This window comes from Rhododendron vialii, chromosome 6a, assembly GCF_030253575.1.
Source record: "Rhododendron vialii isolate Sample 1 chromosome 6a, ASM3025357v1".
NCBI classification, from domain to species: domain Eukaryota; kingdom Viridiplantae; phylum Streptophyta; class Magnoliopsida; order Ericales; family Ericaceae; genus Rhododendron; species Rhododendron vialii.
The window spans coordinates 41,168,632-41,192,877 of NC_080562.1; the positions used below are offsets into that span (position 1 = coordinate 41,168,632).

General features: G+C 37.1%; 5 protein-coding genes across 7 annotated transcripts; 4 read left to right on the plus strand and 1 right to left on the minus strand.

Annotated features, from left to right (window-relative positions):
• The first annotated feature begins 87 nt into the window (after positions 1 to 87).
• On the plus strand, positions 88 to 6,201 carry LOC131330499 (probable beta-1,3-galactosyltransferase 2). 3 transcript variants are annotated; one of them, XM_058364108.1, is made up of 11 exons: positions 88 to 573; positions 1,812 to 1,872; positions 2,398 to 2,462; positions 2,568 to 2,779; positions 2,872 to 2,935; positions 3,755 to 3,827; positions 4,068 to 4,188; positions 4,669 to 4,756; positions 4,863 to 4,988; positions 5,084 to 5,193; positions 5,788 to 6,201. In XM_058364108.1, exons 1-11 carry the CDS (start codon positions 461 to 463, stop codon positions 5,934 to 5,936), a joined length of 1,182 nt encoding a protein of 393 aa, XP_058220091.1. In that variant the 5' UTR covers positions 88 to 460; the 3' UTR covers positions 5,937 to 6,201. The 3 variants fall into 3 exon arrangements, with proteins under 3 accessions (XP_058220091.1, XP_058220090.1, XP_058220092.1); XM_058364107.1 differs by having other exon boundaries at positions 127 to 573; positions 2,395 to 2,462; XM_058364109.1 differs by lacking the exon at positions 88 to 573 and having other exon boundaries at positions 1,868 to 1,888; positions 2,395 to 2,462.
• A 2,019-nt stretch (positions 6,202 to 8,220) lies between these two features.
• Positions 8,221 to 10,620, plus strand: LOC131330500 (CASP-like protein 2D1). Its single transcript, XM_058364110.1, has 3 exons — positions 8,221 to 8,915; positions 9,011 to 9,122; positions 10,138 to 10,620. Exons 1-3 carry the CDS (start codon positions 8,752 to 8,754, stop codon positions 10,393 to 10,395), a joined length of 534 nt encoding a protein of 177 aa, XP_058220093.1. The 5' UTR covers positions 8,221 to 8,751; the 3' UTR covers positions 10,396 to 10,620.
• Positions 10,621 to 13,096: 2,476 nt separating this feature from the next.
• LOC131328749 (uncharacterized) lies at positions 13,097 to 16,140 on the plus strand. Its single transcript, XM_058361648.1, has 2 exons — positions 13,097 to 15,047; positions 15,151 to 16,140. Exons 1-2 carry the CDS (start codon positions 13,413 to 13,415, stop codon positions 16,138 to 16,140), a joined length of 2,625 nt encoding a protein of 874 aa, XP_058217631.1. The 5' UTR covers positions 13,097 to 13,412.
• Positions 16,141 to 16,196: 56 nt separating this feature from the next.
• Positions 16,197 to 17,048, plus strand: LOC131328750 (uncharacterized). Its single transcript, XM_058361649.1, has 3 exons — positions 16,197 to 16,350; positions 16,399 to 16,778; positions 16,914 to 17,048. Exons 1-3 carry the CDS (start codon positions 16,197 to 16,199, stop codon positions 17,046 to 17,048), a joined length of 669 nt encoding a protein of 222 aa, XP_058217632.1.
• A 560-nt stretch (positions 17,049 to 17,608) lies between these two features.
• On the minus strand, positions 17,609 to 18,254 carry LOC131328751 (uncharacterized protein At4g04775-like). The gene is made up of 2 exons (XM_058361651.1): positions 18,086 to 18,254; positions 17,609 to 18,007 (listed from the first exon to the last, which is right to left on the minus strand). The coding sequence occupies exons 1-2, from the start codon at positions 18,227 to 18,229 to the stop codon at positions 17,609 to 17,611; spliced, it is 543 nt and encodes a 180-aa protein (XP_058217634.1). The 5' UTR covers positions 18,230 to 18,254.
• Between the last annotated feature and the right edge of the window lie 5,992 nt (positions 18,255 to 24,246).

A 24,246-nucleotide genomic window follows, 5' to 3' on the forward strand; every position in this document is an offset into this window, starting at 1 on the left:
AGAGAGAGAGAGAGAGAGAGAGAGAGAGAGAGAGAGAGAGAGAGAGTAAACTTTTGACATGTGAACCGACAATTCTGATACTGGCAGCTTGCGAAGGGGTAGTTTAGTAAATTAGTTAATTGGTCAGTGTCCTGATTTCTGAGTGCAAAGTTCTTGTTCCAGTTCCAGTTGGTGTAGGTGGTGGTGGGTGGTGGGTCTTTCTCAGATCAAATTCTTTCAACAGACCATCTCCTCTAAAGGCTCTAACAATCTTCTTTCCCACCCTCCATATGTAGATTTAGAGAGAGAAAGTCCATAACATTCTGAGAGAGACAGAGAGAGAGAGAGGATTAATTGATAAAGGTGGTTTCTTTTCTGCCGGTATTCTTGTTATTTGCTATTGGGGTCATAGCTAGACATGGGTAATGGGTTCTTCACTTTAGTTTTACGATACTGATTGGTTTAAGAGAAGAAGAGCACAATGTCTTTGAAGAGCAGAGGAGCTGATTCAACTTCAAAGAGTGTTTTGTCTAGAAAGTTGACTCCTTTTCTATGCATTGGATGCTTCCTTGCTGGGATGCTCTTCACCGACAGGTTAGCTGTGATCTCTAAGTTTATACTAACTGATTGAATTGATTTCAATTTGTTTGTCGGATTCTGATAAGTTCAATTTGATGAATTGGGTATTATTCGTTTCCTCGAAATTTTGATTCTTTGTTTCGAATTCCTGAATCTTGATTTCAGTCGAGGGTTTGATCCAGTGGCATTAATTTTGTTTTCCTTTTTGCCCCAATATCATGAGAATTATAAGAAGTAGCCAAGCCCAGAAAACATCAACCCAAGAAGTAGCCCTATAATGGGAAGATTTGACTTCATGGACGGAAATGATATTGGCACTCCAAAAATTGATGCAGGCACTCCAAAATCAGTGTAACTCCAAAGCCACTTTTCTTTGTTTTTTGGAGTGTTTGCATCAATTTTTGGAGTGCCAATATCATTTCCCAAAAAAATATATCAATGCTTCCTTCGGCAAGATTTTGTGGAAACTTTATATCCAACTCAAAATCAATTGGCAATGAGTATGAGCGGAGAGGTCCCAACATTATATTAAGTGATCACCTATTCCACTCCCAAGTAATGTGTGACTATATTTCCTTTACAGATTTGACCACCGACCTCTGAAAAGAGAGTGTAGAAGTTTGGCCAACTAAGCTAGCTCAAGTTGGTTAAATGGGATTAATTGATAAAGGTTGTTTTTGCAATCCTTGTTATTTGCAGTTGTTGTCACTGATCAAATAAGAAAATGTTGTTATGGGCGGAACGTGAAAAAGGATTACCAAATTATGAGTTACTCGAAGTTACCTTTTGCAGGTTTGAATTATGTTTTGATTCGTATACCACCTTAATTTAGGGGCCTTATTAGCGACCCATCATTCTTTCCTAAGCTATCAGAGTCCAATCGAAGCTCTACTTGAAAGAAGGATCAAGGAAACATTCTCATAATCACCGTCTCTTTGGACATGTGCTTTTCTAATGAGTTACAATTTTCTGTCTTAGGACTCGCGTTTAAGAAATTTGAAATTGCAGTGGCCAGATAATATGAAAAGGGAGCTTGTAGTCTAGCACTTTATATTTAGGAATAGATCATGAAGTGATCTTTATGTGGAGCACGAAGCTAAGAGCTCTAACAGAGATTCTTAGCATCTATTGTGAAAGAAGTACGAAAGGATTTGTTGCTTGATGATAAATAAAGCAATGTTCCCTATTTCTTCTTTTGTTGCATGGAGGTGCAGCATCCTGCATGTATACTAATCAAGATGTTTTGGTATTAGGATGTGGGCAGTGCCAGAAGCTAAAGTCACACGAAGGAGAATGGGGATTGAAGATGAAAGGGTAAACTCAGATGAAGGTTTATCTAATTCGCTTATTTAATTTAAGATTTTAAAAATATTTGGATAGTCCAAAGTCTCTATAGTAGCTCTCGCTCTTCCTGTAGAAAAACCTACATAGATACTATTCCGCGGCAGGAATGTAACTTTCCATAAATTTCCAATTGGTCACTCACCAAATGAACTTTGCTTGTGGAATAATCGAGAACCTTGAGGCCAATGCCTACAAACTTGTCCTCCCTTTTCTGCTGGAAAAAAAAGAGAGCGGATTTTCAGGCACAAAAACCTAAATTCATGACAAATTTGAATCATTAACTATTGACTGCTGACTGTTAATTCATGAGCAACACCACAAATTCCATTCTTGAAGGGTTTTGGTCACTAAGAAATTTATCTCCACTTCCCACAGGGAGGGTTGATGATATTGTGATGTCAGAGAAACATTTCTCTTAGTTACTAACTCTTCCACTTTCTAATTTAGAGTTTAACTAGGATTTTAACCTGATTTTCATTTTTGTGATTTCAGCAGAACGTTGAAAAGAAAGAGTCAAAGGAAATACTTGGGGGAGTTTCGAGGAGACAAGATGCCATACAGTAAGCTAACTACGGTTCATGATAGCTGGGGTTCGCTGAGGTTAAGAGTACTTTAGGTTATCCGTTGACACGATTGATAAAATTGTGCGGATGTATGGCATGCAGAACACTTGATAAAACAATTTCAAATTTGGAGATGGAATTAGCTGCTGCAAGGGCTGCACAGGATCTTATCCTTAGTGGTTCTCCCATATCCGGTGACTTGGGGATTTATGAACCTGATAGGAAAAGAAAATATCTAATGGTCATAGGTATTAACACTGCTTTTAGCAGCCGGAAGAGAAGAGACTCAGTCCGTGCTAGTTGGATGCCACAAGGTTCGTGAATTCCCTGAATTTTTCGTTGTAGTTTTTTCTTTTCCTTTGTAGAGTCAATTCATGAGTACTTTTGAATCTTGTATTCAAATCAGGTGACAAACTGAAGAAACTCGAGAAAGAAAAGGGTATCGTAATTCGGTTTGTAATAGGTCACAGGTAGGTGAAGGGGAAAATCCAAAACCGATCTTGATATATAAGTAAATCAATCTCTTACATGTATTCCTGTTTATGGCTTTAAAAGTCAAAACTTCTGTTTAACGAATGCTCTTTGCCCAAGAAGGCTCGAATCTAATAATTGTTATCTTGCCTTGTCTAGTACTGCATGGGCGTGGTCCTCAACTTTAGTTGAATAGTCCTCTTTTTATTGACAAAATACAGGTTTTAATGTGGGTTTGCAACAATCTTGGTGTCATTTCCATCTCATCGTGGCTCATTGCACAAAGCTTTTTCAAATTAATAGCAATACTTTTTTGACTTAATTGCGGCCTAAAACAGTAGTTTGGGCTTATTGTCATATTAAATGCGTAAAACCACATTCTGAAGAGAACTTCTTTGAGTAGAGCTATTAGTTATTCTTACCTTATTTTTTATCGTGCAAAGTTGAAGATGTTTAACCTACCTTGGGTGACATGATATGACGAGTAAACGGAATACTTCAAATTTGCTTGCTTTGGGACGACCAGACCAGTCACAGGGCAACACAGTTTCATTCAATTTGAGAAGTAAAATGAATCTTAGTCTGTCTTGCCTTTTGACATATGGGGGGAAACTGGTGTAAAACTTTACACCATATTAAGAAATGAAGATACTGTATCTGCTCAAATTGGGAAAGTAAGGGTAAACTTTAGACAACAAACTTTTGGAGAAATGGAATCTTTTGGCTGATGTCTTTATTATGTCTATAGCAACTTATGATGGATTATCTAATGTGATGTCTAATTTGGCTTTGTTTCCTTTTGGCCATTTGGTTGCTAGTGCTTCATCAGGTGGTATTCTTGATAGAACTATTGAAGCAGAAGACAAGAAGCACGGTGATTTATTGAGGCTGGTACTGCCATTCTGTCTTGCTTCTATCAGTTATTTACCCCATCTATCAGACCCAATAACAACAATCTGGACTGTATACCACCTAACTACACTCACCATCTCTCACAGTAAAGCCTCATTGCACTTACAGACACCCACATGGGACTTTAACCCACAGTGCAGCAGCATTGAGCTCATATATGTTAATCAAGAGAAAGGAATTGATTAGTCATAACCTCTTATGTTAATATAATTTTAATAGGATCATGTCGAAGGGTACCTCGAACTGTCAGGCAAGACAAAGAAGTATTTTGCTACGGCTGTAGCTTTGTGGGATGCGGAGTTCTACGTCAAAGTTGATGATGACGTTCATGTAAATATAGGTAAAAGATGCAGATGTTAACTTTCTTGCATGGTGGAATGTGTATTTTACCTATACTATCTTATTTTAGGTAAAATGTAGCTATGGCTAAAACGTGAAGTTTATGAATTCCAGTGATTATTTGGTCTGGAAAAAACAGCCTAAAACTTCACTTGTATTCTTGTATGGTCTGTATGTACATATTTAGACATATGCCATTCATATTTTATGCAACATGAACTACTCACTCATGTGGTTGTACTGAGATGGCTGCCCAGAATTCCCCAGCAGATTATTCCATTGAATTACTGTGCTTAGAGCTTAAAAGTATTGTTTTTATAGTATCAAGGCAACCTAATTTGAGCTATGCATCATGCTATTGTCTAAGATCGTGATAATAAATCCTCTCATATCGTTTTGGTATTTCAGGGATTTTTGGGGTTAATTTCTCATTTTTATTTTCCATCCCTTTTTTATGCTGACTTCATTCATACAACTACAGCTACACTAGGATCAACTTTAGTGAGGCATCGTTTGAAACCCCGGGTGTATATTGGATGCATGAAATCTGGTCCAGTCCTTGCTCACAAGTAAGCTAAAATTTTCGGCAATAATGCTCACAGCAGAAAATTCAGAAATTGCTCCTCCAGTTGTGTGTCCTGTCATCCTTATTTGTACTTTGCCTTTTTTAAACAGGGGAGCAAGATATCATGAACCTGAGTACTGGAAATTTGGTGCGGATGGAAACAAGTATTTTCGTCATGCTACTGGGCAGCTATATGCTATTTCAAAAGATTTGGCTACTTATATATCAATCAACCAGTAAGTTATCCGTAAACTTGGAAAAAGTGTCTCAGGGTTTGTTTTATTGATCATCTCCAACATCTTCTCACTCTTGACTGTAATGGTCATACCAGACATGCTCTCCATAAGTATGCTAATGAGGATGTCTCCGTGGGATCTTGGTTTATTGGATTGGATGTGAAGCATATAGATGACCGGAGATTATGTTGCGGAACCCCACCTGGTAATGACATGCATTTTCATCTGAGTAATCCCGCCTAACTTCTAAGAATTATTGTGTCAACTTTTGCACTATTTTCCTTCCCTGTTTCTGTTTTTGGAAAACACAAGAAACTCACTAAGCAAATAGTTACCAAAACTTTTCCAGCAAAATTTCCTGAAAACAACTCACTTTTTAGTAAAAACACCAAAGATATGTTTTTAAAATTTCAAAAAATATATATATTCACACAATTGAAAATGTCAATGTGTTTGAATCTTCATTATTTTTGGTTCCCAAACACTGAAAAAAAAAACTCCCTCCCAACAGGCCCTCAATTGGCTATAGAAGCAGTTTGTTAGAGTTCGGTTCAATGAATCAAGTATTTGGCTGGACATGATTTGAATGAGAATAACCAAAATCAAGGTCTATTAGGCTGCCTGAGGGGCGTTTTGGCGGATAAAAAAAAAAGGTCTATTAGGCTATTCCCGCCCCTTTTTTTTTTTTTATGAATCTATGACAAATTACCATATTTTTCTATTCAGAAGAGAAGGAAGTAATGAACTTCTTAGAATCTGAAAAATCTAAGGGCTGTAGTGATGTGAATTGTTACCGCAGATTGTGAGTGGAAAGCTCAGGCAGGCAAAATCTGCGTTGCTTCCTTTGATTGGAGCTGCAGTGGGATTTGCAAGTCCACTGAGAAGATCAAGGAGGTTCACCGACGGTGTGGGGAGGGCGATAATGCTCTGTGGAGTACAGTTTTCTGATGAGCAATTCATGTCTTCAAGCCTCTCGTGGAAGCACGTAGATACACGAGTGAGCTTGTATTACGGTAATTAGGTAGAGAATTGTATGTAACAACAAACTCTAATATGTAATAGAGACTAGGGAGGGGATGCTGGTGTGGGATTCTTCTCCATTTTAGGCAAGGAGAGCAAGAGCTTAGCAGTAAGCCAGTAACAAAGTAAATTAACAAGACTGTAACTAACATTCTTTAGATTCTTAAATGCTGTCTATATGATTTCTTGGAAATGATGCCTTAGCCTATATGAGCACTTGGGTATTATAATGAGGGCTGGTTCTTGGTTAAGCATTTGATGGTTTTCCTTTGTGAGTGGACTTGTTTTTGAAACTTTGATTAGTTTTATTTCTTTTTCATGATTGCAATGGAGACAGTGACAATGGCCCAATTTGTTAGGGTCTTTTTGCTTCTAGCTGAAGCTAATAGGTAATCAGAAAATCTAGCTTCTGGTCATTCAATTGTTTGTGACTGCATTTCAGCTGGCCTTGAATGGATTTAGTTTCTTTGTTGACGGATTTGTTGTGTGTGATGGTATACAGAAAGTGAGAAAAGATAACAGAACAATCACGTAAGAACACGATGAATTGCGTGATTTGGTGCAAAACTTACTTCCACCGGCAATCAGCATTTGAATTTTACAATGAGGGTGTGTTTCCGCTAAACCAAATAAACTACAAGCTAATGACAAGAGTCATAATATGTTTCTGCTTAATACTATTTCAGTTGATGTATATGAGGATAATGACTTGCCTAAAAATCTGTAAAAACATGAATTTTAGTATAATTAGTTTAGCGGAAATGCATCCTGAGTTGGCCATGTTCCGCAACTCCCAATATGCAATAAAAACAACCTGATGAGACCAAACAAATAGCATTGGGTGTTGCATACGGGTTGTGATCAAGTTTCGAGACAAAGTTTGTGATTTCAGGTTTGAATTTGAGATAAGTCACAATAGAACTTGTGTTTTTGACATAGGGAAGAAATTTTACAACAAAAACAGATCAGACATTTTCAATGGTCCCCAACACAATTGAAAATCTCTCTTTCATATATATATATATATATATTTTTTAATTTTTTTTTTTTTTTGTTTTTTTTCAAGGTCGCTTCGGGGACATCCAATCCAAGAAAGTCGGTTTCATTCTATCACCCGTGACTCATGGAAGTTTGCTTAAAAATATGACAATATTTTCAGATAAGATTTCTTTGTTTGTTTTCCTTTGAGTAGTGGTAGGGTTAGGAGAATGGCTAGCTGAATGTGACATGTCTTCATGAACTTAACTAGGAAACTAGGAATTGTATGATTTTGGAAGTTATAAACATGGTCTACCAAAAAGAGAAAAGGAAACAAATAAAAAGATTAAGTTAAAAAAAAAACTTTAAATTCTTTAGTTTTATGTGGATGGTATTTGACTATTTGGTGTCAAATACTATAGACATTTCATAAGCTCACAAGTCCATCTAATAGTTCTGTAAAGTCACAAATTCACACAACCTAAAGCTTAGGGTATTCTATGAAAGTGCCTAAAATCCTAAATCTTATGAAAGTGCCTAAACCACTAAAACTTTATAATAAGAAAGTGCACTCTAAAATCCTAAAAAAACACCTAAACCCTAAAGTAACCTACGCTAGGGTAATCTACCCTAGCCTGGGGTACCCTATCCTATAATAACAAAAAATGCATCCTAAAATTTTATGAAAATGCCTAAACCTTAAGGTACCCTATCCTACTCCATGCTACCCTAATATGGACTTGAAATCTTACAAAATTAATAGGTGCACTTGTGGGCTTATGAAATTCACGTAATAGACCTAAGACTAATTTTGTAATAAATAAATATAATTTTTTTTTTTTTTGGTTACTTAGAGGAAAAGGAATACTATGAGTCATTTCTTTTTCAAATCAACAAATTCAGAACCTATAACATTCTTTTCAATGTTTTCATTTAGATGTTTGATTAAAAAGGATGCTCTGTAGTTGGGGGAAAAAAAAAATTTAAATGCAAGCTACCAAGAACTTACCCTTGTTGTACTGTTGATTTATTACCCCCCATCTACCCGCCAAAACAGGAAAAAGAGAAAATCAATAAAGTGAGTTGCCCCTTGTGATTTATGGCCTCTGTTTTCCTAGTTGACACAAGGGCTAGTTAGGTCTTTGTAATTTTGTCTTATTTGGTTCTTTTGTTTAATTTACTTTTTCTGTGTCTTGCTCCTAAGCAAAACAAGCTTCTGGTTAAATGTAAATAACGGCAAGAGGGTGAAATCTTTCAATATACGTATTTTATTACCACGTACGTACATGTATTTCAACATACTTTTTACATCTCAACCGCCATGTAATGAGCATTTTTCAAATCAGTACCGTGCAATTTGAGTTCTTGAAAGGACAGGATATCTGTCAAAAATAACCCTAACTTTTTAAAATTCAAGGAGTGATGAGTATGCACGTTTACAAATATTGGAGTTGTTCTAGATTTCTAGGGTTTTAGGAGAAAAAGCCACGTGGAATCAATCATGCCCACATCTCTTTAGAAAACAAGCAGATCAAGTGATCAACCAACCTAAAGCATGATTACTAGTCTGAAAAAAGCAAAGCCCACTACTTCTCACTCTTCCCACTACAACCAAGGCTCCAAGTAGTGCATAGACAAGTCTCTTTTCAAAAGCATTCTTTTCCAAACAACTTTCCCATATCTTCTCTTCATCCTTTTCCCCTTTTTTCCTGTTGTACCTCTGTTTGCTTCACATTGTATCTGGGTTCTGTTTGGTTTTCAAAAAATGAGAGGTTTTGGAGAAAATATACCCACCCTCAAGCTCCTGGATTTCTCTCTAAGGTTGTTTGTGATTCCTCTGAGCGTTGCTTCCATTTGGTTAACTGTGACCAATCAGCAGGATAACAGCACTTATGGGAAGCTGGGTTTCAGCAATCTCAAAAGCCTCAGGTAAGAAAAAAGATAAGTTCTTTAACTTCTATTTTCAAGATTTTTGTCCATTCTTTCTTGGTTATGAGTGAATGGTTATTTTTTTTCTTTTACAGATACATGGTGTGCATCAGTGCCATTTCTGCTGGGTATGCTCTTGTTGCTGCTGTCTCCTCTTGGGTCAAATGCTTAGTGACTAAAGCATGGGTTTTCTTTGTTTCTGACCAGGTTTTTCCCCTTTGTACCTTTCTTGTGTTCTACCAATTCTCATATGTTTGATGGGAGTGCTTAATTTAGGCTGTGTTTGAATCGTGAATTTGTGGAGGAACTATTCAAGAGAAGAAAAACTCCTCCACAAATCATGATCCAAACAAAACCCGTGTTTCCTTTTTCTCTGGGTTTAATTGTTGATTATCACCTTGTCAATCAAGTCCAAACTTGGCCGGTGAAGTTTGGTGCTCTTGACTTTGCTGTCCCACCAATCTAATGGATGAGATAGATTAACAGTCACTTTTGGATGGAGGGATTTCATAAGAAAAGAAAAAAAAGTGTTATGATTTCTAGTCAAATCACTCATTAAATTTAATATTTTGATGAGAAATTGAGAGAAAGTACAAAAAGGGTGAGATTTGGCACGAAAGAGTACTCCCTTTTCTTATCTCACCATCAAAGGGGCTGCAGCCTGTAACAGTGTAAGGTTGTTTTTGATTCAGTTTGTGTAGAATTCGGAGGAAAAGAAAACACAAGAAACTTACTCAAAAGTATCTAATATTTCCCCCATATTTTTCTATTTTCTTGTTTTCTCCACAAATCCAAAACTGTTCAAATCGAAAAGAGTTCAACTTCTCCCCAATCTAGATATGGACTGGAGAATCCAGCCAAAGCACCTGAATTTTTTCACGAGTATTTTTACTAGTCAAAGATTCATACTTTTACCTATTGACCGATTGGGGCAGATTTTGTTGCTCTGGATCCAATAATGAGTTTTTGAGTTTTTTTTTCCCCCCATTAATGATAGCGTGATCTATCAACTCAAACCTGATACTTCTACCACGGACCTCAAACTTGCCCCGAAAAAAAAAAAAAAAATGTACCGACGCGGCATAATCTCGCGCTCGGGCAGGACATTTCTGTTGATCGAAAACTCGAACACAACCCGGCTATTAACCATAATGTTATCCATACCATTCTTTTTTCCTTTCTCTAATGAAACACGTCTTCACATGGGGGGCGTTTTGGTCAGGTTGTGGCTTACTTACTCGTCACATCAGGGGCAGCAGTGATGGAGATTCTATACTTGGCTTATAAAGGTGATAGAATAGTCACATGGAGTGAAGCCTGCAGTTCCTATGGAAGCTTCTGCAGTAGATTGATTGTAGCTTTGGTTCTCCATGCCTTGGCCCTTTGCTGTTTCTTTGTTTTAGCTGTGATCTCAGCTTACAGGGTTTTCAGCATGTTTGAGCCTCCTCTTCCTTCCAAAGAGGCTGAAGAACAAACTTGAGACATTTACTCCCTTTTTTTTTTATCCTACTACATGGGTTATGGGTATTCTTCTGTGGTGGGTAGGTGCTCTATTGCCTCAGTCCAATGAGAAAAATGTCTTCTTTTTCTCTCTTTTGTCTCATTTCTTTTTTTGACTGTCATAATGTGAAAAATGTTATGTAATACAGTAGTTTTCTGATTTTTGTGCAAAGAATGTGAATTGGTTACTTGTTGCAGCCCTATTGTGCACCCAACTCTATTTCTAACACATTGTTCAAAAGTTGAAGGTTTTTCCCTCTAGGAAAAAGAATAGGTGGTCTGTCCATGCCCCATTTCACCGGACCCAGGGATGCTGCCTGCCGAGCAGTGTCAAGAGCCGATCTGGCCGTGCATCTCGGTACGGACGATTTGGATTGAATCTAAAAAAAATCTAAGCCGTCGATTGCTCGACAAAAATCCGAGCCATCAATTGCCGAGATGAACAGTCATATGGGGTGCTCGGCACCGCTGCCAAGCACTCCCATTCCCATTTCACCTACCACAACATTACACTCTTCCATCAAAGTGGGAAAAAAGCGTCCAAGAATCCCCTAAAACAACCTTGCACAATCCAACCTGGGAGGCCCACATCCTTCTTTGGTTTGAGGTCTCAAAATCTCTAGACATGGTCTTTAATAAAATTTCTTTATCTCTCTTCACTCATTACTTTCAAAAACCATCCTCAAAATCCAAACTAGAATTCGAAAGTTCAAGTTGTAGTTCCTTTTGAGGCGTTATTACTGTCCAACTCTCTGTTGGATGGTCTTGCTTTCTTTGTCCTTTTTGTGTTTTTTCCCTCGATGTACCCTTTCGAGTAATAAAAAATTTTCGTTTGCCGAGCAAAAAAAAAAAATCCAAACTGAACAGGGCCGACGGCACATTAATAGTTGTTGAAATTTATTCCACATCAGTACCTCGAAGCTAGTGGTATATGAGACCGGGTAATCTCTCTTCTCATTGCCAATTGATTTTGAATCGGATGCTTTTTATTATCTCTTTTTGGTATTTTGAATCGGATGCTTTTTAACATCTCTTTTTGGTAAGCTATGAGAGATGGTGTCCGAGGCCAGACACTCAGACAGTGCCTCCAGCAAAATCTGCCAGGAAAAATACAAAAACAAGGCCCAGCAGTTAAACCTGCACGGCAGTCTCGTTCACAGATTAGGTGAGGGGTGCTTTAATACTCATACACATGTCCTCTCCCATTGACGTGAGTTTTATGGCATTTTTGCAATGACCGCTTGAGGCTCTGCTGACAACATTTAAAGCCAACTGGGCTTCAGCTTTCAAACCTTATTCAGAAAGTGCAGTTATTTCAATTTAACTCCTCTTCCTGCTGTACGAATATAACGTACAGATGAGTTTTAACTCCATTCCCAACTAGATACTCCACGGTCTGCCGTCCAATTGTTTTTAGGCTTAATTGCAAAAACACCCCTTAAACTATCACTTTTTTGCGACATGACCCCCTCATGTACAGAACCCGACAGCATGACCCCCTTAACTATCAAAATCAAACAACATCACCCCCTCCCCTCATTTCCGTTTAAAAATTGGACGGAGTGAAAAAAAAAGACTAAAGAACCCCTGGCTTAAAAAGAAGACCAAAAAAAAGGAAAAAGATATAAAAAAAAAAAAAGAAGATGAAGAAGACACAACCACCACATACTCTTTCTGTCGACGATCTCTCTCTTTCTCTCTCTCTCTCTCTCTCTCTCTCTCGATCGATGATATAATCGTCGCCCCCTACCTGCTGAGACCCATCTCCACCCACCCATCCCACCCATCTCCAATCAATCGACAGAAGCATCTCAGAAGCCGAAACCCTAGAGTGGCAAAATCTACTTCGTTCAATTCTGTACGCCGAGTCTACTTCGTTCGATTCCGTACGCCGAGTTCTACCTGGTTTTCCTGGTTCTCCTGCGAATACGTAAGTTTTCTGTAAGTTGTTTATATCAATTTATGTATTCATGTGCTTTTCGGTTTAAAAAATTGGGGGATTTTGGGGTTTTCGAAATTTTAATGAATGTAACCATAAACAATGAATGTAACCCTAAAAGTCAATGATTGTGGCTTTTAAAAATAGGGGGGTTTGGGAATTTCTGGATATTGAAAATGTGTTTCCCTCAAAAGCCGAGATTAGGGTTTAAATATCAGGGATTTTCGAACTGTGAGATTAGGGCTTAAAAATTGGGGCTTCCCGAACTCTTCATTTTTTTAACCCTAAAGTATGAGATTAGGGCATTAAAAATTGGGTATCATATTGGTGCTTTACAAAATTGGATTGGGATCCTAAAATAGAGTACACAATAGTGTTTAAAATAGTGTTTCCAAGCACATGCATAATTTTTAAATGATACCCACTGTATATTTTTGTTGGTCCTGTTATTAATCATATTTTTTTATTTTTGGTTAGAATTTTGATTTACTTCTCTGGTGGTGTAATTTGGATTTTCTTAGCTATTAGTTGTGATGCAACAGCAAGGAAATCTAGTTTTGCTTGAAAACACACTTCTCGAAATCTGCAAGTTTTGGTGCAACATTGATCAGAATGACATGCTAAGTTTGATTAACTTATATGATTGTGTAGGTTGGATTGTTTTGGAAGCTAAATTTTTGACTCGTCTGTTGTAATGTACCAATGTGTTTAATGTATTAACTCTATTGGATCTCCTTTAATGGGTTCTGCTTGTCTCATCTGGGCATAAGTTTGATTCACTTTTATGATTGAGAGTCGGGAGTGTTTGGACTACTTTGGCCTTAATGGTTGGTGCGTCGCTACGATTACTGGCTATCAGTCATCGTGCAATAGCTAGGTAATCTAGTTTGGCTTGAAAATGTGGTCATTTCTGCTCTGTTCAGGTCCATACTTCTCGAAGTCTGCAATTATTGGTGATCAGAATTATTAATCATATTTATTTTTTTAAATGATAGCCATTGTATGGTTTTGTTGGTCCTGTTATTAATCTATCTTTTTTGTTATGTTACACAGAAAACATGGGTGATCTGAGGTGTACTTTGAATACCTGTGTTGGTGGTAAAGTAGTCAGGGGGTCGCAGTCAAAATACTTGAATGGGGTCATTGCAGAAATTAAGGTAGATCCAGATTCCTTCACCTTTTATGAGTTGATGGTTAATATTAGGCAGATGGGGTATGGAATAACAGATTTTAATGGAGTAACAGAATACATAACTGTGTTTTATAGACTTCCAATGCATGACACGAACAATGGATTAGTTGAATTGACTTCTCATGATGATATGCTTCAAATGTTTGCAGTGCATTCTGGTAGGAAGTATATAATAATTGATGTATATGTCCATTGTCCTAATGTGGTAGAATCTGACGAGGATTGTGAGGATCAGGTGGAGGTGATATGTAGAGAGACAAATACTACTGTTGACCCTAGCTCCGTAACTGAATTGGGAGGTGACTTAGACGTAGGAGGACACGTAGTGGAACACCTTCATGGAGATGGAGTTGAACACATAGTTCAAGAAAGCTGTGATGAAGAGGAAGTTCAACATATAGTTCGAGAAGGTGTGGATGCAGAAGAAATGGATGAGGGTAGTGATTCTGACTGTGAGTGGCAGCCCAATGATGATAGTGAAAGTTCTTGTGGATCTTTTAGTGGGATAGAGGAGTCTTCTGACGAAGAACAAGAGGAGACCATTCCTTTGGTAGGTTTAGGAAATACCTACAACCTTGGGAGTAAAGGTGATGAAGATCTTAGTTCTGACAATGACGATAACAACTTGGGAGAGGACTATGATGAAGATGGGAAACCTATTTTTCTTGAGTTTAAAGAGAGTTACATGAAGAACCCCCAACTAATAGAGGGAATGAAGTTTCCTAATGTGCGGGTGTTTAGGAAATTATTGAGGGAATACCACATAAAGGAGGGGTATACATTCACATTTTTGAAGAATGAGTCTACAAGAGTGACTGTAAAGTGTGCACGTGATTGTGGCTTTAGGCTTCATGCCTCTCCAATGTACGATGAGAAATCCTTTCAAATTAAAAAGATAACGCAAATGCATAAATGTACTAGGATTTACACTAATAATAATGCAACCTCATCGTGGCTTTCCCAAAAGTACATAACCAAGCTGGTTGATGCTCCTGAGACTAAAGTCAAATCAATGAAGAACATAGTTAGGAGAGAGTGGCTGATAAATGTTTCACATACCAAAGTCTATAGAGCAAAGAGAAAGGCACTTGAGCTAATTCAAGGAGATCATAGAAAACAATATTTGAGGTTGTGGGACTACTGTGAGATGATTAGGATACAGAACCCAAATAGTGTGACTAAACTGAATGTTGAAAAACCCTTGCCTGGTGAAGGTCCAGTGTTTCAGAGAATGTTCATAGGTTATGATGCACATGTGAAAGGGTTTTTAGCTGGTTGTAGACCTATAATTGGGTTAGATGCATGTTTCTTAAAAGGGCCATTTGGAGGTCAATTGATGCATGCAACTGCAAAGGATGCCAACAATCAGATGTTTCCTTTAGCATTTGCTGTTGTTGAGGCTGAAACAAAAGACAGCTGGACTTGGTTCATGGAAAATCTAACCGACATGATAGGGAATCCAGAGCAAAAGGGTTGGTGCTTCATCTCTGATAGGCAGAAGGTATTTGTTACTTAAGTTCTTTACTTACTTAAATGTGTATATTGTTTACAGTATGTTTGTTGCTGTTTGTTTATTTCTTAAGTTGTTTTTTTTTCTTTTCTAGGGTTTGACAGAAACATTTGCTCAAAAGTACCCTAATGTAGAACATAGGTACTGCATTAGACACATGTACTCAAACTTCAATAAACTGTACAAGGGTAAAGAGTGGAAAGATCTCATGTGGGGGGCTGCATCAGTTTACACAGTGCAGGAGTTTGAGGAGAGGATGAATGAAATTAAAGAGATTGATGAAACTGCATATGAATGGTTGATGAGAGAAGAACCAACAACATGGGCTAGGTGCATGTATAGTACAAGGTCTAAGTGCAATAGAATGGATAACAACACAAGTGAAGCTTTTAATACAGCAATCAAAGATGCAAGAGACCAACCAATTCTGACCATGGTTGAAAGTATTAGAAGATACCTAATGACAAGGTTGCAAACTAGACTTAAGTTGTGTATGGGCTGGAATGGTAATATATGTCCAAGGATTAGTAGGAGAATTGAAAGAACCCAACAACTAATGGGGGAATCTGAGGTTATGTATAGTGGTGGCACCATATTTGAAGTCATTTGTGTACCTAGGATCTATGTGGTGGACATAGGACAGAAAACATGCACTTGCAAGAAATGGGATGTCAGTGGGATACCATGTGCACATGGAATGGCTGCAATCATAACAGATAAAAGTGATCCTGAAGATTATGTTGATCAGTGCTTTCATCAAAGTACTTTTGCAAGGACATACAGCTTCACCATTAAACCAATTCCAGACCAAACAATGTGGGTTCGTACAGACTTTGATCCAATCAGCCCTCCTCCTTTTAGGGCAAAGAGTGGTAGACCCAAAAAAAATAGAAGGAAGGGCCCTGATGAGCCAAAAACTACTTCAAGTGGAGTGAGGAAGTATTACACCACCCTAAAGTGTGGACAATGCAAGCAGCCAGGTCACAATGCGAGAACCTGCCCTCACAAGTCAACAAACAGCACTGGTGAACAAGTATGGTCACTCTGTTTTTTCTTTTGTCAAGATTACATTAATAATTTGTGATTTACAGCACTTTTATTCATTACAAGTCCTCATTATTTGGCTTTTAACAGGGTGTGATGGTGGTGGGAAGAAGAGTAAGAGGAATTCAAAATGTGGTTGGCAGAGGTAGAGGATTGAATGGAGGTAGAGGAAGAGGAGTTCAAAATGAGGGTGGCAGAGGAAGAGGAGTGACTAGAGGTAGAGGAAGAGGGTTCTCCACTGCTAGTAGAGGTACTGGAGGAGTAAACAATGGTAGTAAAAGTAGTGGTAGAAGTAGAGGTAGAACAATAGGTCCTAACAGTGGAGAAAACACTGGTGCAAACAATGGGTTGGTTGTAAAAAGAAGAGGTCCAAATCAGGGTATTCTCATTGGTAGGGAAAGAGCTGCAAATAGTCAAATGGTTCTTGGAAGAGGAAGAGGTGTGAACAATGGGAATGGTAGTAGAGGTGGAGGTAGAGGAAGAAGTGGAACCACTGGTGCACTTCCTGGTGTTGTCATTACAGAAAGAAATCCAAACATTACAGTGGATCTTGGAACAAATAAAGGTGCAAAGAGTGGGAAGGGTAAAGAGCCAATAGTTAGGAAAGTCAAAATACCAATGACAAGGTTTGGAGGTGCAGAATCTATAGCCCCAAGGGTGGGTCTGCCAATACCACAGGTATAACACTATTCTCATGTCCATTGTCTATAGTTTAGTTGATGTGAAAGCAATCCAATATTTGTCAACTCATTTATATTGGGCTGTCAATGTAGGGTTGGAGGAGATCCACAAGGATCCTTTTTTTGGAATCAGGCAGCAAGTTCATCTGCAGCATCATGTGGCAGTGGTAGTGGAAGTGGCAGTGCCACAATGCCAAACACTCACATTCCTAGGCTAGACTCCCAAGGAGCAACTTCAACACCAAGTACCCAAAGATCTACCACTTGAATCAACTTTATCTTAGGCTTATGGCTAAACTTTAGTACTGTGTAATGGTTAGTAATGTGTAATAGTTTAAGTGGTACTCAATGGCATTAGTACTTTTTCTTTGGCTTTTTCTTTTGATGACTTTATGTAATGGTTTTTTTGTACCAAATGCCACAATGCTAAGAACTCCATTTTGTTAACTGTAATGAATTGTTTTGGTATTGCCTTGGGCTTGGCAGTAGTCAATATGTAATCTTTTGGTACTTTGTTGACTGGATGTTATATTTTGAAATCAACTTTATATTTTTTTTGGGCTGCCTTATGAGAGGTGAATTTTATTAACTCAATGTGTACTTATGCTTCAATTATGTTGTGTGTTCAACAGTTTTTGGTACTGCCTTGGTTTGGCACCAGTGTTTAACAGGTTTTGACACTGCCTTGCTTCAAATAATCTGGTCTAGTATGGCACTTGTGTTGCATTGGCTTGGCACTAGTCCGTGCAATCTTCTAGTATTTATATCTTTTGGTATTATTGTACATGTATGGAATGGAAACATTGGCATTGCATCAATTTGATTCATTCATATTTTAGGAAGATACAAAGTTTTCTTCTTAGGGATGTGCTTCACACTTGACACAAGCACACCAATTACAAACACAGTGACTACCACCAGGACTATAATGTTCCAAAGACGTGTTCCAATCTGTCTAGTCTTCCTTGTTCCAATCTGTGCACGTAGAGCTTCATTAGTAGCTGCTAGGTTGACATTCATCTCAGTCAAGTCTGCTATTTTCACGAACAGGGCTTCATTTTCTTCTTCCACCATTAGGTTTCTTGTTTCCAACCCCTCATTAATCATTTTCAACTTTTCAACTTGTCTCTCAAGTTCTTTTTTGGCTTGCATTATCTTGGCATATTCCAATCCTCTAGGACAGGTTTCTGGATCTACCCACTCAAAGAAATTGCATCCATTTCGTTTCTGAAAATAAACATGACATATTTCAAATTTTGTACAGTCAGATAAAAAATGGGAAGAGAGTTTTCTGGATAAATTTACCTTGTAGTTGATACACCCAAGGAACCTTCTTCCTGGATTTTTCACAGTCAATGACGGTCTCATCACTGCCCTCCGTCCACATTCGCATTTTTCATCTCCATTGTATGCTGAGTAGTTGATATTGGTAGAACTTGAGCTGCTCATGTTGTATGAAATAAGGTGAATTCACCTCAGTGGGTTTAGTTTTCTAAATAAGGGAGGGAGGAGATGTGGCAGACAGATTTGGTTCGAAATTTTCTGGGTTTGAGGTTTCAAAATTTTAAGTTGTGGGTTTTTCCAAAAACTGGGCAAGGATGGTGTTTTAGGTCTGGGTTTGGGTTTGGATGGTGTCTTGGTTATGGAGAGAGAAGAAGAAGAAGAAGAAATCGGGGTTAAGGGTTTCAAACTGGGTGTTCTTGCTGTTCTTGGTTATGGAGAGAAAAGAGAAGAAGAAGAAGAAGAAGTGGGAAACTGTTCTGGGTTTCGGTGGGTGGTATTATCCACCAGTTTTCATGGTGTGTGGCAGTGGGAGAGGGGGGTGGTGATGGGAAGGAGAAAGAGAGAGAAAGAGAGCAGACCTGGAGAGAGAGAGAGAAAGAGAGCAGACCTGGAGAGAGAGAAAGAGAAAGGGAAAGGGAAAGGGAAAGAGATCAGACCTGGTAGGGTTAGGGGTATAAATACCCCAAAAGTTCATTTCCCGCCTATGGGAAGGGCCTTTTAGGAATAGAATTCATTTCTCATCCAATTCAACATTTATCCGTCCAAAATGTTAGCAAAAGCTAACAGAAATGAGGGGAGGGGGTGATGTTGTTTGATTTTGATAGTTAAGGGGGTCATGCTGTCGGGTTCTGTACATGAGGGGGTCATGTTGCAAAAAAGTGATAGTTTAAGAGGTGTTTTGCAATTAAGCCATTGTTTTTAACGGTCTAAATTTACTTAAGATATAGGACACTGCCAACAATCTGAATCATTAATTGTCGAGAATAAACTACATTGGCTTTGGACCGGTGAGAAGCCAGATCCATGTAATATACATTTGAACAGTTGAAGGTGAAGCCGGACCATATTGATCAGGGCCTCTTGGGCAAAAGTGAGAAGGCCTGTATGATAGTTCATGGTGGTTGGATTGGCCCACTAATAACTAAAATTGCACTTTTGGTCCCAGAGAGAGAAAAAATATTTTTTTTTAAAAATTAAAAAAACAAAAAAGCTATCAGGTGGGTCGTCAAGAATTATACTAGCAACCGCATTATAATTTTGATGTGAAAAAGAAGGGCCCCAGGAAGAGTTGTGTGGCATCTATAATGGATTGAAGATCATTTCGGGTCATAAAATGATCAGTGTGGAGATATCGAACTGGACTCGGAAATTGCCATCAAGCTCATGAGTTGTGTGGCATCATTTTGGGTATGTTTGTTCTTCGGCCGCTGTGGGCGCGTTTGGCCTGCCTGAGACTTTCCCCAGCGCTGCCTTGGCCTAAGTGCCTGGAGCCTTGCGTGGCAACGAAGGTTTGCCTCGGAGTGCCTCGAAGCCGCGCCCACCCCCACAGGACTCTACAGCTCTAGATTGGGTCTCTCGGTCCAATTCCGGCCGACTTCTGCTAGTATTTGTTCTTGTTGTCTAATGGTTTGTGCTGGGATTCTGTTTGGTATTTCTCTGCCTACGCCCAAATGAGATTCTTATATCAACACTTGTGTCAACTGCTTCTGCAGGGTGTCCTTGAGTCTGTAGCCTAGTGTGCTTTGTGTAGTAACTCGTGTCTCGGATTAGATAGTTTGGTACTTTCTTGTATATTGCAATTTAATCCTTGCCTTCAGGCATGTTTGAATGAATTGACTGATTTAAAAAAAAAAAAAAGGGTCACCCCCAAATTATCCTTCGAAGTTTCGTGGAAAAATGCAAACAAATGTTGGTCCAAACAAAATGTACGCTTGCACGTACTTTTTATGGGCAAACCAAAGATGCAAAGGGCCACTTCGAGTTAAAAAAAAAATTAAAAAAGGTAATTTCAAATTTAAAAATTATATGTGTTTATACAAATAATTTTTCTACTAATATGAATCTTATCTGATAGATTTCGTTGAGATCTTTTAAACGGTAAATTTTTTTATTTTTATTATATTTAAACTTAAAATTACCTTCTTCTTTTTAAAAAAAGTTTTAAAAAAAACGGACCTAAGACACAAACCTAAGATGTACCCGAACCAAGACACAAACCTAGACACACTTTTGACTGCTCCGGACAAAGTGTGTCTCACACGCCTGTAGCTGACACTTCATTCTTGGAAGTTAAGTCTTTGATGTACTCTCTCCGTTCCATTTTTATTGTTCATTTTCGTTTTTCGTATTGTTCTTTCTACGTTTATATCTTTCAATTTATAATATTTTTTATAATTTTAAAAATTATGTATTATAGATCTAGTCGAGAACTATCAAATAAGATCTATATTGCATATTTTTTGAGATTTATATTGGAAGATATAAGCGTTAAAAGAACGGCACGAAAAACAAAAATGGACTATAAAAATGAGACGGAGGGAGTAGTATCTATTTCCTTTCTTTGATAAAGCCTGTTCCGGTTTAACTTTCATTTTTAAAAGTTTTTTTTTAATTTTTAAATTCAAATATAATGAAAATAAAAAAGATATTTTTTATTTTTTTCACTGTATAAAAGATTTCAATAAGGCCATCCACAGTGGTATAACTAGAAGACAATTGTTGTTAAAGTTAACAATATTTGTGCAAAAAATGGCTCATAATGGTATAATCAAACTTAGCAACATCCTTAGAAATAATCAAATTTTGGGTTTTGGATAACCAAAACTAGCAACTTTTTTCAATAATCAAAATTTGTGAACCCCACACTACATAAGTTAACTAATTCCAAAATTTATATACATATGTATTTCAATTACTATTTTATTCTTCTCTTCTTCACTTGCTCTATATCTTCTTCACTTCAACCACAAACTGGTTCTCTTTCTTTTCCTCCAAAAGTGAAGCTCATATTTCTCGATCATCTATAATTTAACTCATCGTTGCTAAATTAAGGTATTTTACTCTTCTTTTACGTTTCTATTTTAGGCTGCATTTTTATGAATTTAACTTAAACTTACCTTAAATTTGAAAATTATCTTTATTTGAATTTTTTTCGCATTTTTTAGTTTTGCGCCAAACTTTTATAGGTTATTGATTCGTCTCAACGAGAGGAATCGGGAAAAATGTTTTTTTTTTATTTATTACTTTTACCCAAGTATTTTGATAAATAATCACTTTTTAGCAAAAAAAAAATTGATTTTTTCGACTAAAAAGTGGTTATTCAGTTTTTTGTTCCTCCTCCCATAGTTGAGTAAACAAAGAACCTTGCAAAAAAAAAAAAGTAGAGGAAGAACCTTGCATTTTTTTTCAAATTTAAGAACACATCTGATTTTTTTTTTTTGAAAGATTAAGAGAGTAGTGGATTTGTGATATAGGCTATAGGAATAGGAAAGAAAAAAATCGGTGTTGTTTTGATAGATAACACTAGGAAGAACACCATATATTCGATATATTTTTGCCCAAAAAAAAAACGTAATGGAGGGAAGTGAATGGCGGGAAACAAAAGAGGAGAGAGAGATTGTGTGAAATTGTAGTGGACCCCTTATTTTGGTTATGGACTAGAAGTGACCATTGTGAACCTCAACATTGTTAAGCTTAGCAATCTCTTAAGTGAATAATCAAAAGTTGATGTGTCAACTTTTGATTATCCATTTTTGATTATACCACTGTGGATGGCTTAAGATCTATCAAACAAGATTCATATTAGTAAAAAAATTATTTTAGTAAATACATAATTTCTGAACTTAAAAATTACTCTCTTTTTTCAAAAATTACTTTTTTCAAAAATTACTCTCATTCATGAGGTAAGGATACCTTTTGAAAAAATATGTAGTATTATGTATACATTTTATTTTTATGTAAGCACACCAATTATCATTGTTTAGCATCTCCCTTTTTTAAACGATTTTTTCTCATGTGCAGATTCTAGGTTTTCCTTTTTAAATACATTTACTTTTTGTCAACGGATCAGGAAAAGATTTCAATATTATATCAACCTTATTGGAGTATATTTAACCCAGAACAATTGTTTCCTACAGTAGTTTTTAATGCAAGCTTTCTTTACCAAAAAAAGATATATAAACTAAGCGTGTTCAAGAAAATCATCCGAACCATAAAATCGGTCCGATCCGGACCGAACCGTCCTATTTGGTCCGGTACTATAGTTTTGCAGTCAGGTTATGGTTCCAAAAAAATAAGAACCGTTAATTTTGGTTCTATTACTGGTTCTCAATTAAAGAACAGTGGTTAATTAGAACCGGACTAGACCGTTTGCTAAACTTACTTTATTTAGAGATGAAATCTCATTTGTTAGGAAAGCTTTTATTTTTCTTCCTTCCTTTTCTATTATAGTAGATTACCTTCCTATTCTTTCAATTCTTTGCAACCTTATTTAACAGATTAGTCTTTATAATTTCAATCTCATGTCTTTCTTTTTCACACACCGGTGATAGGTTTGGTTGCTAATTAGATAGAATTGGAACTAGACTGGTTTTGCGGTTTGTTTTTGGTGAGGTTCCACGCATATATTGGTTAGGTTCTAGTTCTCAATTTCCTAAAACTGTTTGAAATGATCCGGTTACTGATTTTCTAGAAAATCGAACCAATCCAGACCGTGTAGACCCATAATATAAACCTTCATGGGCAAGGAATATTTCTTTAAAATATTGATGTAACCCTCTCCAAAATAAAAAAAGAAATATAGTCCTTCCCCCTTTATTTTGTTTTCAGCCACATTTTCACGTATGGACGATGACAAAACTCTCAAAGTCAAAGGCCATACAAAATGGTACAAGAATTTAGTCATCAATCTAATAATGGCTTAAGAACGCCTAGTAATATTTTGTAAGATTAGTGTTAATTTAGGCATCTCATGTATATGGGTTACAACTTACAAGGATAAAGGAATCATCTAGTCAGGGGCGGACCGAGGGTTTTAGGTCACTGGGGTCAAATTTTAAACTAAACATAAAGAATACAAATAGCTCACAATATAACGCATATAACTCAACAACTCTATGAACTTATTATGGAACCACTGCTCATTTTAAGCATATGCCGAGAATGCAATCACATTCGAAGCCCAATTTTATCTAAATTTGAGGGCTCCTAATTTTTCAAACTCTTACATATACTATGCCTATACATAAAAGTAGTAAGAGAACTTAATACTGCCTTTTAAAAATGCAGAAGAGTGATATTTTAGTAATACTTTTAATTAGATTTTTAAAAACTTGTAATCATCATGCATCCAATCGAGCCTTAGGAGAAAAACTTACCCATTATGCAAAATTTAGTTTGACTTGTTAATCCACAAATCATTCAAGTTTGCTGAGCTATATATAATTCCTAAAGTTAACCCCCCCTAAAGTCAATTTGAGCGATAATCAAAGTTGCCCCCATTAAAATTCAAGTTTATATTTGTTGTTTAATTTTTTTTTTCCAGTTTATAGCTTCCAAATTGGAGCCCAGGAATTAAATTTTACTAGATAATGATCATGGTGTTATTTTGCCTTCCTCAAAATGAGAGAGAGTACAAAGTGTGGGTGAGTTTGTACTTGAAAGTGGATTAGAAGATAATAATTCTCAAGTTTTTTTCGGGAGGAGAGAGAGACTTTGGGTCAGCTTTATTTATGGGACAATCATATGTCGGGGCAAAAGCTGTAATTTTCTTGAGAAATTTGGGTAAAGTATGACTTCTCTTGGAGCAAAATTACCAAAATATCTAAACTACACATAGATATTCCAGCATAATTTTCAACCCAGTGGGGTCACCTGACCCCTCTTGCCATTGTGTAGGTTCGCCCCTGCATCTAGTAGTTTCGTCTAGGACTCCATGAATCTTAGGATCGCGCACCATGACCAAGTGACGATTGAATAATTTTCCGACCGAAAGATAGAAAATTCCATTATGTTGTTGCATTTAAATCGTAGTACAAAACGATGCCGTAGTATAGGTCTTTTTTTTTTATCGGGCCATAGTATAGGCCTTGCCTGATAAAACTCGAGAAATACTATGTATATAATTTTAAAACACAATTGCTAAAATGCAATTGTGTTCGCATCCGTTCAATGCTTATGGATCC

Bases quoted from the DNA above. Each gene is read 5' to 3' on its own strand.
- LOC131330499 (XM_058364107.1), top strand. From the start codon at position 461: ATGTCTTTGAAGAGCAGAGGAGCTGATTCAACTTCAAAGAGTGTTTTG. The intron at 4,757-4,862 runs GTAAGCTAAAAT...TTTTTTAAACAG, and splicing joins GGTCCAGTCCTTGCTCACAA to GGGAGCAAGATATCATGAAC. The intron at 5,194-5,787 runs GTAATGACATGC...TTGTTACCGCAG, and splicing joins ATGTTGCGGAACCCCACCTG to ATTGTGAGTGGAAAGCTCAG.
- LOC131330500 (XM_058364110.1), top strand. From the start codon at position 8,752: ATGAGAGGTTTTGGAGAAAATATACCCACCCTCAAGCTCCTGGATTTC. The intron at 8,916-9,010 runs GTAAGAAAAAAG...TTTCTTTTACAG, and splicing joins AGCAATCTCAAAAGCCTCAG to ATACATGGTGTGCATCAGTG. The intron at 9,123-10,137 runs GTTTTTCCCCTT...CGTTTTGGTCAG, and splicing joins TTTTCTTTGTTTCTGACCAG to GTTGTGGCTTACTTACTCGT.
- LOC131328749 (XM_058361648.1), top strand. From the start codon at position 13,413: ATGGGTGATCTGAGGTGTACTTTGAATACCTGTGTTGGTGGTAAAGTA. The intron at 15,048-15,150 runs GTATTTGTTACT...TTTCTTTTCTAG, and splicing joins TCATCTCTGATAGGCAGAAG to GGTTTGACAGAAACATTTGC.
- LOC131328750 (XM_058361649.1), top strand. From the start codon at position 16,197: ATGGTGGTGGGAAGAAGAGTAAGAGGAATTCAAAATGTGGTTGGCAGA. The intron at 16,351-16,398 runs GTACTGGAGGAG...GTAGAAGTAGAG, and splicing joins GTTCTCCACTGCTAGTAGAG to GTAGAACAATAGGTCCTAAC. The intron at 16,779-16,913 runs GTATAACACTAT...TTTTGGAATCAG, and splicing joins TGGGTCTGCCAATACCACAG to GCAGCAAGTTCATCTGCAGC.
- LOC131328751 (XM_058361651.1), bottom strand. From the start codon at position 18,229: ATGAGCAGCTCAAGTTCTACCAATATCAACTACTCAGCATACAATGGA. The intron at 18,008-18,085 runs GTAAATTTATCC...GTTTATTTTCAG, and splicing joins TTGGGTGTATCAACTACAAG to AAACGAAATGGATGCAATTT.